Source organism: Saimiri boliviensis, chromosome 2, assembly GCF_048565385.1.
Source record: "Saimiri boliviensis isolate mSaiBol1 chromosome 2, mSaiBol1.pri, whole genome shotgun sequence".
Lineage (NCBI taxonomy): Eukaryota > Metazoa > Chordata > Mammalia > Primates > Cebidae > Saimiri > Saimiri boliviensis.
The window spans coordinates 32,907,536-32,923,829 of NC_133450.1; the positions used below are offsets into that span (position 1 = coordinate 32,907,536).

Genomic DNA, 16,294 nt, shown 5'->3' on the forward strand with positions numbered 1-16,294 from the left:
CCTGATGTTCCACCAGCCCAACAGGTTGCTCTCTGGGGCTCCCACTGACTTCACAAGGGTCTCATCCAGTAACCTAGAGAACAAGCGACTGTCTTAAAGGTCTTACCAGTGTCAGGAGACTCATGTCTCATGTCTATGAGCAAAAGATTCACAGCCTTCAACTAGGTAAGGCAGAGCCATTTAAAAGGTCTTCTCGAGTAGAAATCTGGAAAACCACGTTAGAAAATATTTTATCATTTGAGTCTGAATATTTTCTAATCATTATTGCGCTCTTAGTCATTTTATGGAGTTAAGGTTTTCAGGGATTAAACTATTGTCATTTAACAGTTGTTGAATGAATTCTAGGTGCCGGGCGCGGTGGCTCACGCCTGTAATCCCAGCACTTTGGGAGGCTGAGGCGGGTGGATCACGAGGTCAAGAGATCGAGACCATCCTGGTCAACATAGTGAAACCCCGTCTCTACTAAAAATACAAAAAGTTAGCTGGGCATGGTGGTGCATGCCTGTAATCCCAGCTACTCAGGAGGCTGAGGCAGGAGACTTGCCTGAGCCCAGGAGGCAGAGGTTGCGGTGAGCCGAGATCGCGCCATTGCACTCCGGCCTGGGTAACAAGAGCGAAACTCCGTCTCAAAAAAAAAAAAAAAAAAAAAAAAAAGAATGAATTCTAGACCTATGTAATCATGCCCACTTGACATCTCTACTTGGGTATAGAACAGTGATCTCCAACTCATCATGTCTAACATTAAACTGCTGTGATTTGCCCCAAACCAGCTTCTCCCACATTCTCCACTAACGGCAGTTGCTCAAACCAAAATCCTTGAAGTCATCCTTGACCCCTCTCTTTCTTTTATCCACTTTACGATTCATCAGCAAACCTGGTTTGTCTACTCTCAAAATAGATTTCTAAATTCTGACCACTTTTCACCGTACCTGTTGTCACTTCCCTTATCTAATTTGCTGTTGTCCCTTGACAAGCTTATTGAACAGTCTCTTCTTCTCACAGTCCTGGCACTTGGTTTTCTGAAGCCTGTTGTGAACCCAGTAGCCAGAGTGATCCTGTTGAAAAGGCAGACCACACCACTCCTCTGCTCACTGAAATCTTCAGTGCACCAGGCTCTTATTACCCTTGAGTAGTAAGGGCTACAAGAGGTAGCTTGAGTTTGTTACCTTTTCTTGAATACACAGGCATTTTCCTGTCTCAGGACCTTTGCACTACCATGCAGTTTGCCTGCATACAGATACAGGGGAATGCTCTTCCCTTATATCTGTATGGCTGGTTTCCGACATTTTTCCAGGAGTCTTTACTCAAAAGTCACCTTGTTGGCCGGGTGCCATGACTCACACCTGTAACCCCAGCACTTTGAGAGGCCAAGGCAGGCGGATCACCTGAGGTCAGGAGTTTGAGACCAGCCTGTCCAACATGGTGAAAACCCATCTGTACTAAAAATGCAAAAATTAGCTGGGCATGGTGGCATGCACCTGTAGTCCCAGCTACCTGGGAGGCTGAGGAAGGAAAATCATTTGAACCAGGGAGGCTGAGGTTGTAGTGAGCTGAGATTGTGGCACTGCACTCCAGCCTGGGCCACAGAATGAGACTCCGTCTGAAAAAAAAAAAAAGTCGCCAGTCCCTTTGTCAAGGGGACTTTCTCTGGCCCCTCCAAAAAGTAGCCCCTCCTAACATTTCACATCCCCCTTCCTTTTTTTCCCTCTTCTTTGCATTTACCCCTATCTAATCTGATATGTATTTTAGTTGCTCACCTTGTTTGTTTCCCATATTAGAACATGAGCTTTATGAAGGGAGGAGATAAAGGTATTTTTGCAGGAAGGGATTTTTGTTTGCTTTGTTCACTATTTTATCTCTAGTGCCTTGAACAGTGCCTGACACCTGACACGTAGTAGACGCGTGTATAAACATTTGGTGAGGAAACGAATGAGTAGAATAAAAACGAGGGACCGCAAATTAGTGCGGACCTTTTAGCAAGTCACTTATCCTCTCTATGCTTCAGTTTCTTTGAATGTGAAATCGAGTGTTGCACAAGACAGTTCTCAGTTTCCCTCCAGCTATGTGCAGACATCTCTGAGTTAACCTGAAAAGCTGGGAGCAGAAAGGGTCTGAAGATTTGGGTTCCAGCCCCAGTAACATCACTTAGCCTGAGTCTTAGTTGCCAAACAAATTGAAAGGGCTCCACCCAGCGACCACGAAGGTTATTCTAGCTCTCGAAATAAACTAGAAAAAGTGTCATTAAAAAAGGAAAAAGGCACCACACCCCTCAGTACCACATGGTGGCGCAATGGTCTGCCTTTGTCTGAGAGGGCACTGCTATGCCAAGTCCATTATGAAACAGCCCTGACTGCTGTGACGGTTGCCCATTCCTCAGATCTTATTGGTTTAAATAACAAAAATATTTAAATTGATACTGTTTTAGATAAGAAGGCACAAATCTCAAAACCAAAACAGCTTAAGTTTGAACTCAGTCTTGCCAATATGATGTAAAGACCAACATTTGCCAGGAGCAGTGGCTCATGCCTGTAATCCCAGCACTTTGGGAGGCCAAGGCAAGTGGATCGCCTGAGATCAGGAGTTCGAGACCAGCCTGCCAACATGGTGAAACCCCGTCTCTACTAAAAATACAAAAATTAGCTGGGCGTGGTAGTGGGTGCCTGTAATCTCAGGTACCTGGGAGGTTGAGGCAGGAGAATCGCTTGAACCTGGTAGGCAGAGGTTGCAGTAAGCCAAGATCACTGCACTCCAGCCTGGGTTATAGTGTGAGACTCCATCTGAAAAAATAAGTAAATAAATAAAATAAAGACCAAAATGTTTTAAAAGCTGAAGAAACCTAAGTCTATGTCAGGTGAGGGGTGCCACGGCCATGCTAACTTAGTTCACATATCTGTCTGCACATAACCAAGAATTTACCTCCATGAAGTAGGCGAGGTGGGAAATAAAGGGACTGTTTGGGTTCCAAGACCTTTTGTTTGCTTGGAACAAGCCGTTAAAGCCTCTAGTAAATAAAAAGACTGTGAACCTAAATAAGCCCTTAACAGGAGTCATTGTCAAAGTGTCATCCTCAGGTTCCGTTTTCCTTCCTCCACTATCTCTCCAACTAACAATAATGCTTCTAGTTTGAATTTCGTATTTAAAAAGATAAAAGTGATTTGGTAGGTCTTTATTATAATTATACAAATATCACATGGTTATTTTTGCTGTAGGAAAAATAAAGTAAAATGAAAGTGACATGTTTGGCCATCTGTCCCCACCCCTGTCTCCTGTTGAATTGTAATCCCCAATGCAGGAGGTGGGGCCTGGTGGGAGACAATTGGATCATGGGGTCAGATTTTTCATGAATAGTTTAGCACCATCCCCTTGGATATGTGAGTTCTGGAGAGATCTGATTGTTTAAAAGTAAAAGTATGTGGCACCTCCCCCACCACTCCCTTGCTCCTGCTTTCACCATATGATGTGCCTGCTCCCCATTGCCTTCTGCCTTGACTGAAAGCTTCCTGAGGCCTCCCTAGAATCAGATGCTGCTATGCTTCCTGTAAAGTCTATAGAATCGTGAGCCAATTAAACCTCGTACCTTTGTAAATTACCCTGTCTCGGGTTTTTTTTTTGAGACAGAGTCTTGGTCTGTTACCCAGGCTGGAGTGCAGTGGCGTGATCTCAGCTCACTGCAACTTCCGCCTCCTAGGTTCAAATGATTCTCCTGTCTCAGCCTCCCAATAGCTGGGACTACAGGCAGGCACCACCATGCCTGACTAATTTTTGTATTTTCAGTAGAGATGGGGTTTCACCATGTTGGCCAGGCTGGTCTCGAACTCCTGACCTCCAGTGATCCACCCACCTTTGCCTCCCAAAGTGCTGGGATTACAGGTGTGAGCCACCACGCCCGGCCAAGTATTTCTTTATAGCCATGCAAGAACAGCCTGATACAAAAGGCACTAAAAATTACCCATGCTCCACCACTTAGACAGAAATAACTGTTAAGATTTTTGTATTATCCCCCCAACATATGTGTAATCATTTTATAATAATTTTTTTCACTACTCTTTCATTTATCATTATACTGTTCACATTTCCACATCATTAAAATTTTTCATGATTATCATCAACATACTTTTTAAAAATAACCTGTTTAAAATTGACAAAGGGTATATATATAAATATAGTATACAACATGATGTTTTAACATATGTATACATTGTGGAGTGGTTAAATCAAGCTAATTACCATATGCTTAGCCTCACATACTTATTTTTTTTGTGTGGTGAGAACACAATTTTGAAGTATAAAATATATTGTTATTAACTATATTCCCCATGGATCACCATTCACAATAGATCTCTTCATTCACCATTCATAACAGATCTCTTGAAAGTATTCCTTTTTTCCAACTGGTAACCACCATTTTCCTCTCTTTTTCTATGAGTTCAATTTTTTTAGATTCCACAAGATCTATTCCATAGGGAGTTTATGTGATATTTGTTCTTCTCTGCCTAACATACTTTTCTAATTAGAAAATGGGAATATGTTAATGGTAGAAAATGCTACATAGTACAGGACAAAGAAAAAAAGATCACTCCTAATCTCAAAATCTAGATTGGTGATAATTGCTGTTCACCTTTTGATAAATTTATTTCAATAATATTCATGCATTTTTTTCATATTAGGAATATATTATAGTTTTCTCTTAATTTTTCAAATTTATTTAAAAATTATTTTAAAATTACAACAGATTTCTTTTTTTCCCTACTTCACATGATTATTTTCCCAGTCATTTCATGTTCTTCAAAAACCCCAATTACAGGAGTAATTTTCTCTTTCCTGAAATCTCTCTTCTTGTGATTGGATCTGTTTGAGCTCCTTGACGGAAAGGCTTTAAATGAAGTCCTTGCAGATTCAGCATGGTTGTAAGCAGTATAATTTCAGAGGGTTGTCCCATGGGCTCACTCTGCAACCAGGCTGGATGAAGCAGAAATGATTTGACCTTCACTCCTTAATTAAAGGCTCTGATCATTGTTAAAATGCAACTTGCTCTCCAGAGATGCGACATTCTAAACAGTCCCCTATAGTTTATTGCTTTTCTGAACTGAGGTATTCCTAGGAGATAGAAGAAGAGAAGAAGAAAGATTTCTTATCTTTTTGGTGGTTCAAGCTGCATTAACTCATAATTCCTCATAGAGGAATTAAAATACAATCAATTGTAATAACATTTACAGTTTATTAAGCACTCATGATTATGTATTAGGCAGTGCCAGGAGGACCTCTTACTTCATTTCACCCTCATAGCAACTCCATTTTATACAATCTTGTGTTACCAATAATGAAACAGAGGCTCAGAGAGGTGAAAGGCCTTCCATAGTCATGACAAGTTGATCAAGAACTCAAACCTGGGTCTGATTCCAAAGGTCTGTTCCATCAGCCCCTCCACACACCTGCCCACACCATTTGCTTAAAATCATATTTAATGCAAATGGAGATTATGAATCAGGAACTAGGGCTTCTTTCCTGAAATGGTATAACATCAGAGATGAAAGTGGTGGGGTGGCTCTTGTAGAAAGGTCAAAGGGGCCAGGCATGATGGCTCATACCTGTAATCCCAGCATTTGAGGAGATGAAGGCATGAGGATCACTTGAAGCCAGGAGTTCGAAGCCAGCCTGGGCAACACAGTGAGTCCTTCTATCTATCAAAAATTAATACAATTAGCCAGGCGTGGTGGCATGCACCTGTAGTCCCAGCTACTCAGGATGCTGACGCAGGAGGATCCACTGAGTTCAGGAGTTTGAGGCTGCTATGTGATCAGTGAGCTATGATTGTGCCACTGCTCTCCAGCCCAGGTGACACAGTGAGAACTTGTTTCTTAAAGAAAAAAAAAAAAAAGGTAAAAGTCTGCTTGAGGGATTTTTTTTTTTTTTTTTTTTTTTTTTTTTTTTTTTTTTAGCATCAAAGTACTAATTTTAAATATTTCCCAAAAGAATCAAGGAAAGGGTGACATTCATTAACTAAGTCATAGTCTAGGCTCAAATAATAACAGTAACTGTATGCTAGATTGTATGTTAAGCACATAACATATATAAGATAGGTACAATTATTCCTAATTTCCAGGTAAGGGATCTAGGGCACAGCGGGGTAAACTTGCCTAATGGCACACAGTAAGCATAGATTTAAATTCAGTCAGAAGCCCAGACCCAAAACTCTTCTTTAGTCTATGACACCTTTCCCTCCCCTCCCCCACTCTTCCCCTCCCCTCCCCTCCCCTCCCCTCCCCTCCCCTCCCTGCCCCTCCCCGCCTCTTCCCTCCCCTCCCCTCCCCACCTCTTCCCTCCCCTCCCCTCCCCTCCCCTCCCCTCCCTGCCCCTCCCCGCCTCTTCCCTCCCCTCCGGGCTTCCTTTTCCTTCCTGTTTCTCTTTTTTTTTCTTCTTCTTTTTTTTTTTGAGAGAGAGAGGGTCTTGCTTTGTCACCCAAGCTGGAATGCAGAGGAGCAATCTCGGCTTATAGCCTCAACATCTCTGCTCAAGTGATCCTCCCATCTCAGCCTCCCAAAAGCTAGGACCACAGGCACCACCATGCCTGGCTAATTTTTCTATTTTGTAGAGATGGGGTTTCACCATGTTGCCCAGGCTGGTCTTGAACTCCTCAGCAAAAGTGATCTACCCACTTTGGGAGGCCTACCACCTCTGGGAGGCCTCTGTTCCTTTTTCCTTCCTTCTCTCTCTTTCCTTTGGGGAAAACCCTGGGTTCAACTTCCAGTCAAGAGGCCTGGGTGTAATTAAAGGGTATTTCTAGGGGGTAATGGGCAGGTGAAAGAAGGAAAAAAATATGTTGACTCTTTGCTGGGTGTGAGCAGCATGCTAAGAGCTTCTGCATGTCCTGTCTCATTTAATCCTATAAACATCCATTAAAACCAGGTTTTATTATTACGCCTACTTAAAAATGAGGAAACTGAGCTTCAAACAGGTGCCTTGCCCAAAGTCACAGCATTTTTAGAGGACAAAGCCAGGATAAACCATAATCTGTTGACTTAAGTCTAATGCCAACTTGCATCATGGATTGCTGTTTTTTCCCTACCTTACACTGTACTTTTCAGTGTGGTAGAGAAAGTGTTTCATTTTTGGGGTGACATCTGCCAAACCCTTCCTCAAAATCTTCATAGTGGTAACATCTTTGTAATTCCACTTGACTTTCAAAGTCTTTTACAATCAGCCCTTCTTTTATTTCATCACTTTTATATCCCATCACTCCCTTTTTTGCATTCTCTCCTCTTCTCTGGCTGGAATTTCTATTATTGCTACTCATTACATTAATTTCTTTTCTTTCTTCTTTTGTTTTTGTTTTTTTTGAGACAAAGTTTTGCTTTTATTGCCCAGGCTGGAGTACAATGGCATGATCTCGGCTCACCACAGCCTCCACCTCCTGGGTTCAAGCGATTCTCCTGCCTCAGCCTCCTGAGTAGCTGGAATTACAGGCATGCGCCACTACACCCAGCTAATTTTGTATTTTTAGTAGAGATGGGGTTTCTCCATGTTGATCAGGCTGGTCTCGAACTCCTGACCTCAGGTGATCTGCCTGCCTCGGCCTCCCAAAGTGCTGGGATTACAGGCGTGAGCCACCATGCCCAGCCCATTCCATTAATGTCTATTTCCACATCTTCTATTCTCTATTAATCAAGGTTTATACATCTTTCAATGCCCAACTTAAGCATCTATGTCTCCTCATCCATTCTAGTCCTCAGGGAAGGCAATATTTGATCACTTCTCAGCCCTACTCAAAACCTTTCAGTGATAACCTTTTATATGCTGAACAAAACAAAGGCTTCTTAGCCAAGGATTCAAGTCAGTCATCCAGTTGCAAATAAGTACTGAGAGTCAATTATGTACTAAGCGCTCTCTAGGTGCTGGGAGAGCTGTGGAGAACCAGGCAGACTGGTTCCTGCCCTTATGGTGAATGCACTAGACATTAAATAATTACAAATAATCAATTACATAATTACTAGTGTGAATCAAGTAATTACAGGGTCTTCTACAATCTGGTCTCAACCTATCTTTTCAGAGTTCTTTTTCATCCTTTTATTCCATCCAAATGGCCGCCCTTTCCATGCTCTCCTACCTCTGTGGCTGTGCCCATTCCCATCCTCCTTTCCTGAACACACTCATCCCTGCTCCACCTCGTGTCCCTGCAGGATCAGTTCTAGTTCTGCTTCTTCCATGCAGCCCTGCCAGACAAGTTTAGTCTGAAAGATCTACCCTCATTTGAATTCCTAGCAGTTATCCATTCAACAAATATTAACTGAATGACTTGTTGAAATGTTTGATGAATGACTTTATGAGATTCTAAACACATGCTATGGTATTAAAGATTTAAGTTGTGCAGGGAATTAGAGTTTTCCTACTGAGAAGGATCAGTGATTTTTCTCCTCTCTTCCCCTCTTCCCAGGGAGAGGGAAGGAATTCTAGAAACTAAATAGTAGAACATACAAAATAATGGAGAAGCAAAATGACAATAAAGTTACCCAATTACTCATAATCCCACTACTTAGAGACCCACCACTGACATTTTTCTCTGTTTAGTACTTTTTTTCCTGTTTCTGTTTTGCTGTGTGTCTACAGTCAGTTTGTAAAACTCTTTTTCCCCCAAGTTAAAAAAACATTTTTTTTGAGATAGGGTCTTGCTTTGTCACTCAGATTGGAGTAAGGTGCATTGAACACTGTTCACTACAGCCTTGCCCTCCTAGGCTCAAGCAGTCTTCCTTCCTCAGCCTATTGAGCAGCTGGGACTATAGGCTTACGTCACCAAGACTGGCGAATTTTAAAATTTTTCATAGAGATGGGGGTCTTGCCATGTTGCTCAGGCTGGTCTCCTTCCTGGGCTCAAGTGATCCTCCTGCCTCAGCCTCCCAAACTGCTGAAATTTCAGGCACAAGCCACCATACCCAGCCCCAAGTTAAAATTTTATCAAGACAATTTTTTTCTTATGACCTTTAAAAAAAAACCATAAAATACCTCTACCCCTACTTGCTTGCTCTCTTCTGCTTGAGGGTGGAATGGTTTTATCTAAAACAAATCCTAGAGAATTTATTCAGACTTACCTATATCTTTTCCAGGTCATGGATCCTATATTTAATAAGAACCTGAGCATTGTTTTAGGGCCTTAAATAGAAATCGTTTCTCAAGACCTACTCTGGATGCTTTTTAGAACAAGCCTCATCTCTCTTGTTGAAGACCTCAAATGTGTGCTCTGACTATACAGTGTAGTCATATTGATGAGCAAACTACAGAATGTCTGAACTATGAGGACATAGGATATCTTCCAGTTCACACCCCTCACTTTAAGAGAACAGTGTTAGGGCACCTGCCTAAAGCCACGCAGCTGCCTAGTTACCTTTCCAAACTGCCCCACTGTCTTTAGTTTGTGTAGTAATAAACTCCAAACTAAAATTCAACAAAAGCACTCACTCTTGCTAAATAAATCATGTCTATTCCTACAACTGAAGGAGAAAAGGTAACAAAGTTTGGTAGATCTTTCAGCACTGGCTTATTTAGAAATTTCAGAGGGCTAGGTGAAGTGGCCCAGGCCTGCAATCCTAGCACTTTGGGAAGCTGAGGCGGGTGGATCACTTTAGCCCAGAGTTCAAGACAAGCCTGGGCAACAGTGAGACCCTGTCTCTACAAAAAAATAAAATTAGCCAGGTGTGGTGGCACATGCCTGTATTCCCAGCTACGAGAGAGGGTGAGGTGGGAGGATCACTTGAGCCTGGGATGATGAGACTGCAGTGAGCTGAGATTGTGCCACTGCACTCCAGCCTGGGCAACAAAGTGAGACCCTGTCTTAAAAAGAAAAAAATAAAGAAAGCAGTATCAGAGAAGCTTTCTTACTGGAAGTCAACGTTGGTATGATAGGATTAAAGCAAGAAGAAACATTATGGACCTCCTGTCTCTTTCTTAATGTTCAAAACATGGGGTATAGCACAAGCACATAGGAAAGTCGTTCTCACTCATGAATTCATCATGGGCTTCTGCATTTATTCAGCTTTGGTTCTTCTTAATCTGACCGCTATAGATTTCACCACGATGCAAGATGTAATTCCACCAGGTAAAAGAAGCCTAAGGAGCCGGGTGTGGTGGCTCACGCCTGTATTCCTAGCACTTTGGGAGGCCGAGGTGGGTGGATCACCTGAGGTCAGGAGTTCAAGACCAGCCTGGCCAACATGGTGAAACCTCATCTTTAAAAATAAATAAATAAATAAAAAAGAAGCCTAAGGATTGCCGAAAAGTTGGCTCTCTTCAGACAGACCAAGCACAATTCATGGCAGCGTTCCCAGCCTCAGTTTGAAACCCAGTGGTCTCTTGCCTTTCTGAATTCTAAAAAAAGAGTGGCACTGGATCTCTTCCTATAGGAATCCAGGAGAGGGCGAGCTGTGGTGCAGTCTTCATAAAGGGAAGAACTTTCAGACTCATTAAAAAAAAAGGAAAAAAAAAAAAAGGGGAAGAACTGTAGTGTTCAGAGTTCTAATGAACATCCCAATGGGCCTAAAAGGCTTCAATAGGAGATGAAAGGTTGCAGGTGAGAGTGGCCCTCTAGGTTGGACTAGGGCAGAGCCAGATCCACGAGAGGGGAGAATCCAACTGTAAAAGGGATCTGGGGAAGAAAGAGCTCTGCTGGGTGTGCAGCCCAGCTCGCTTCCCCTGTGCCTACTTTCAGAAGCCCCTTTAGGATGGAGAATACCGGTGCTGCCCAGTGCAGCCCCTACCCAGCCATTGCAAACAAAGGCAGCGGCCTCCCCTCCAGCCTTTTTAGTCTGAATGAAGGCTCAGTATTACCTTTTAGGGTCCACCCTTCCCTCCTCACGCACCCAGTGAGGCCGGAGCCTCTTCCTGCCGGGAGGTGCTGAACTCTCCCAGGAAACGGACAGGTGCCGCGGGCCAACGGTGGGAGCTGCGCCGGGCCAGTGGGCAGGAGGAGTGGGTCGACCTGGGTTTGAGAATGAGAGAGCCCGCAAAGGGGGCGGGCACGGTGCGGCGGCGGCGCAGGGAGTGAGAGGGACCTGCGAGGCTGCCCCAACCACTGCGGAGGAACCGCGGACCGGGCTGCCGCAGCCAATAGGAAGGCGGTGGGTGCGGGGCGGGGCAGGCGTGGGGCGGGCCCCCCTCGGGTCCGCAGGGCTTGGGCGGAGCCAGGCCCACGTCAGGTGGTCCCGGCGAGCCGGCGGCGCGGGGGGCGGGGCGCGGCGCGGAGCAGAGAGCGGCGGCCGGCGGGCGGCGGCGGGCACCGGCTGCGCGAGCAGGTACCGGCGGCGGAGGTGGCGAGGCCGCCCCCGGGGGGCGAGCGGGCAGGCGGGGACTCGGCCCGCCGCGCCCCTGGGCTGCGCGGGGCGCTCGCGCTCGGCGCTCTCCTCGAACGGCAGCCACAGCCCCGGCGAGCCGAGTGTCCCAGCCCCGCCAGCCCGGGCCCTACCTGCGGCCGCCGTCGGGGGGGTTCCTCCCAGCTCTGCGGAGGCGCATGAACAATAGGCGGCGGCGGCTCCTGCGGGCGGCGGCGGCCCCGCACCCTATGGATCGGCCGCTCCATGGAGCCCTCCAGAGCGCTTCTCGGCTGCCTGACGAGCGCCGCCGCTGCCGCCCCGCCGGGGGAGGATGGGGCCGGGGCCGGGGCCGAGGAGGAGGAGGAGGAGGAGGAGGAGGCGGCGGCGGCAGCGGCGGGCCCCGGGGAGATGGGCTGCGACGCGCCGCTGCCCTACTGGACGGCCGTGTTCGAGTACGAGGCGGCGGGCGAGGACGAGCTGACTCTGCGGCTGGGCGACGTGGTGGAGGTGCTGTCCAAGGACTCGCAGGTGTCCGGCGACGAGGGATGGTGGACCGGGCAGCTGAACCAGCGGGTGGGCATCTTTCCCAGCAACTACGTGACCCCGCGCAGCGCCTTCTCCAGCCGCTGCCAGCCCGGCGGCGAGGACCCCAGTTGCTACCCGCCCATTCAATGTAAGGCGAAGGCGGGGCCCGGGAGCCGGGCGGGGAGGGGGAAAGACGGAGGCCGGGGGCGGGGTGGGGGGGCGCTGTTAGGGCAGGGAGGAGCCCTCCGCGAGGAATGGGGGTGGGTGGAGGCACGATTGACCCGGGTGTGGGTGGCGCGCGCGCTCGGGCAGCCCCCGGGCTTCGCTTGGCGCACTCGAGACGCCGCAGGGCCTGCCCACTCCTCAGGCACTTGGGCTTCTTCACCTTCATTTGGCACCGCAGCAGTGGCTCTCGATTTCCACTTTCTGAAGTCCCAGCCTGAGAATCTGTCTGTTTCCCAGTCCCTTCCTCTGTTACCTTCCCTTCTCCCCACCATTCCCAATCTGGAAGTGTTTATGGCAAGCTAGTGGTTAGTGTCCTAGCCTTGGTCGCCAAATTTGGGACCTTGCCACCACCTCTTCTAATGCCTGTCCCCGCCCCTTAAAGGCATTTGCTTTCAAAGAGATGGGGGTGTCTCCCGCAGGGCTGGGCCGGCTCACCAGTCCCGGAAGCCTGTGTGAACTCAGGGCCCAAGTGCCTGTAAAATGTCGGGTTGATTTCTTGGATCCTAATCCTTGTATCTCAGAAGTTGTACCTTTAGGAGTCTCACTGATTTAATGTGCTGAGGAATGTGTGTGTGTGGAGTGGGGGTGGGACAAATGATGAGCAGAGAGGGAAAAGTATGTAGTTCCCCCATGGGAGATCAGGATTGCAAGGTACAGTGGCAGAATCCCAGTCCCTTGACAGTGAGGCTGTTCGGGAAATACATTTTCTCCTTTCTTCTCACCCTAGATCCTTGCCCATATTTGGAATTGGTCAAATCTCAGGGGGACCATGCTCAGGGGTCTCTCCCAGGGCCTTTCTCCCAGTGTCCTGGTTTCCCTCAATTTTCCAGGAGCCCCGTATTTCATACCCTGTAATGAAGTCTGTGTTTTTACAAGGGAGTTAAATTGCCATTAGAATCCCTTAATCATACTAGGTTGTTTCAGAAAAAAACATGTAAATATCTTTTTAGTGCAGTTTACACTACTTTGTATTTGAGAATTTCCATAATCTCTTATCTATTAAAAAGGTATTGTTAATATATATTAATTACTGTTTATTCCTTATTTTGTATACTTTCATCTTAATTGATTTTTTTTTTTTTTTTGAGACGGAGTTTCTCTCTTGTTACCCAGGCTGGAGTGCAATGGCGCCATCTCGGCTCACTGCAACCTCCGCCTCCTGGGTTCAGGCAATTCTTCTGCCTCAGCCTCCTGAGTAGCTGGGATTACAGGCACGCGCCACCTTGCCCAGCTAATTTTTGTATTTTTAGTAAGAGATGGGGTTTCACCATGGTCTCGATCTCTTGACCTCGTGATCCACCCGCCTCGGCCTCCCAAAGTGCTGGGATTACAGACGTGAGCCACCGCGGCCGGCCTTAATTGATTTTTTAAAATGTCATTAGCAAGGACCAACTTTAAATATTTAGTTTTAAGATTTCCTTTGTAACAATTATGTTTCTGGCCCTATTTTTTACCTCAACAGTTGTGTTACTTTATCTTAAGATGTGTGTGTTTTTCTTTTTTTTGAGATGGAGTCTCGCTCTGTCACCCAGGCTGGAGTGCAGTGGCATAATCTCAGCTCACTGCAACCCCTGCCTCCCGGGTTCAAGCAATTCTCCTGCCTCGGCCTCCTGAGTAGCTGCGATTACAGGCGGCTGCTACCACGTCCAGCTAATTTTTGTATTTTTAGTAGAGATGGGGTTCACCATATTGGCTAGGCTGGTCGTGAACTCCTGACCTCAAGTGATCCACATACCTCGGCCTCCTAAAGTGTTGGATTATAGGCATGAGCCAAAGTGTCTGGCCTATCTTAATATTTAAAAAAAAAAAAAAAAAACTAGCATGTAATATCAAAATCATAGCCTCTTCACTTGTTTTTCAGCTGTTCTTTTTCTGTTGGTGTTTTGACTATCAAATTGTTGTTCAAATCTTTAGGTTCCCCCTCTCCCTCTCATTCAGTTTAAAACTTAATATTTCTTCATTTTGATCTTTAAAATGTCTAGAGGTAGCAAATTACTTTAAGCTGTTTCCAGGTACTACATCTTTTTGGCACTAGTTTGGTAGGCCGAAGGCTAAGCATCCTGGCATAGTGTTTTGAAATAGTGTTGAAAATGAACTTGGTTATATATTGGAAGAAATATGAATAGTCTGGCATATTAGAAAACATAGTGTCATTTTAAACATAAGTCAGATTTTGATTCTGTGGGTGAAGTTTTGTGATTTTGTTTTCTGGGGCAGCTAATGTCAGAGTAGAAGAGCTAGGTGAGGTTCATGATCAGGAACTCAGTTTCTTTAATATCTTGTGCTCTGGGTGCCAGAGCAGTCAGGAGTGAGTGTGACTTAGGCTGAAAAACTGTCCACAGAGCCACACATAGCAACAGTGTGATACTTCTTCATTAGGTGGCCAGGGCTTATCTTCATTGTCATACAGGTTACCTTGGATAGAGCGGATTCCTAAATCTGGAACCCAAATGTTGAGAAAGTAGGAAATAACTTGTTCTAATGGTAAGAATTGACTTGAAGAATATGGCCTTTGAAAGACCTGGTACGTTCTTTTATTTGGCCTCTCTAGGAGTTCTGATTTTGACTGGAATTAATTTCTGATAATTCAGAAAATTTGATTTCAGTCAAAAACTAATTATTGAGTACCTAGTGAATGATAGATACTGTATACTATGTTAAACACCAGGACATAAAGAAGTGATAAGATGAGGAGGTGCTTATAAGATAGGTGAGGGAGATTAATGATGTAAATATAAAACTTCAGTGCAGTGCCTTGGTTCATCAGAAGATGAACGTGGCTGTTAACTGATTGGTGCATCTCTTTCATCTGTGTGCTCTACCAGGTCAGTTTGTGTCACTCAGAAAGCGAAGATGATTGACAAACCTTGTCTCCAAAGACTTGGAATGAAATTGAGCCGCTGACATCTCATCCCCAGAGTTGCTCTTTTGAACTTCCCCTCTGAGCATGTGTTGTGACGTTACATTCTGGACCATGAGTAGAAGACATTAAGTCAAGTAATAGTGTTCAGCTTTAGTTTCATATTATTGCTTCCATAAAGTGAGAATTTACCTTCAAACTTCATTTAAAACCTTTTTTAAAAAAAATTTTTAGGCCGGGTGCGGTGGCTCAAGCCTGTAATCCCAGCACTTTGGGAGGCCAAGGCGGGTGGATCACGAGGTCAAGATTGAGACCATCCTGGTCAACATGGTGAAACCCCGTCTCTACTAAAAATACAAAAAATTAGCTGGGCATGGTGGCGCGTGCCTGTAATCCCAGCTACTCAGGAGGCTGAGGCAGGAGAATTGCCTGAACCCAGGAGGCGGAGGTTGCGGTGAGCCGAGATCGCACCATTGCACTCCAGCCTGGGTAACAAGAGTGAAACTCTGTCTCAAAAAAAAAAAAAAAAAAAAAATTTTTAGAGACAGGGTCTCACTCTGTCACCCAGGCTGAAGTGCAGCTGCGTGATCATAACTTACTGCAACCTCGAACTCCTGGGCTCAAAAGATCCTCCCACATCAGCCTCCCAAAGAAGCTGAGACCAGAGGCCCAGCCAATATTTTTATTTATTTATTTTTCATAGATGAGGTCTTCCTTTGTTGCCCAGTCTGGTTTTGAGCTCCTGGCTTCAGTCAGTCCTCCCACCTCAGCCTTCCAAAGTATTGGGATTACAGGTGTAAGCCACTATGCCTGGACTCAAACTATTCAAAACAGAAGGGGAAATTACCAAATATCACGACAAAGAAAAGATATAAAAATGATATTATAAATCATTTTACATTCATATAGTGCTTTAATCTCCTTAATCTCCCCCATTGTAGGTACCTGTTAGAGTTTAACTGTCTATGAATGACAACTATAAATAACCCAGGAGCTCACCCATCTTCTTTATCATAGTGAAAGATGAAAACTGTACAGTTCCAAGCTCATTATCTTGGGAGATATAATCTTAGGTATTATATAAAAGTTTCTCTTATGAGAGAGTTGTTTCTGTTTTCACACAGGGTATACATTAAGGCTATTAGTTTTAACTTTTTATTATCTACATCCACTAGAAGTAGGAGGACATATTTTCAGATGTACTTAAGATTTTTGAGTGAAGTGTTTACCATTCACTTACTCAAAACCCACCAAAATGTGCCTAAACATTCAGTTTCCAAGCATATGATTGAGAGGGAATAACACCTTGACATTAAAAATGGAAGGAATAGGCTGGGTGCGGTGGCTCACACCTGTAATCCCAGCACTTTGGGAGGCTGAGGTGGGC

The 16,294-nt window shown here is 45.3% G+C and overlaps 1 protein-coding gene and 1 long non-coding RNA gene across 3 annotated transcripts in view; one reads left to right on the plus strand and one right to left on the minus strand.

Annotated features, from left to right (window-relative positions):
• Positions 1–3,974: 3,974 nt before the first annotated feature.
• On the minus strand, positions 3,975–11,164 carry LOC141583510 (uncharacterized). The gene is made up of 2 exons (XR_012516143.1): positions 10,816–11,164; positions 3,975–5,097 (listed from the first exon to the last, which is right to left on the minus strand). It is a non-coding gene; the product is annotated as an uncharacterized LOC141583510 (long non-coding RNA).
• A 20-nt stretch (positions 11,165–11,184) lies between these two features.
• Positions 11,185–16,294, plus strand: part of MAP3K9 (mitogen-activated protein kinase kinase kinase 9) — an 86,659-nt gene continuing 81,549 nt past the window's right edge. For both annotated transcript variants that reach the window (XM_039469166.2, XM_039469167.2), the window contains exon 1: positions 11,185–11,970. In XM_039469166.2, the coding sequence (XP_039325100.1) occupies positions 11,562–11,970 (409 nt within the window). In that variant the 5' untranslated portion in view covers positions 11,185–11,561. The remainder of the gene's footprint in view (positions 11,971–16,294) is intronic.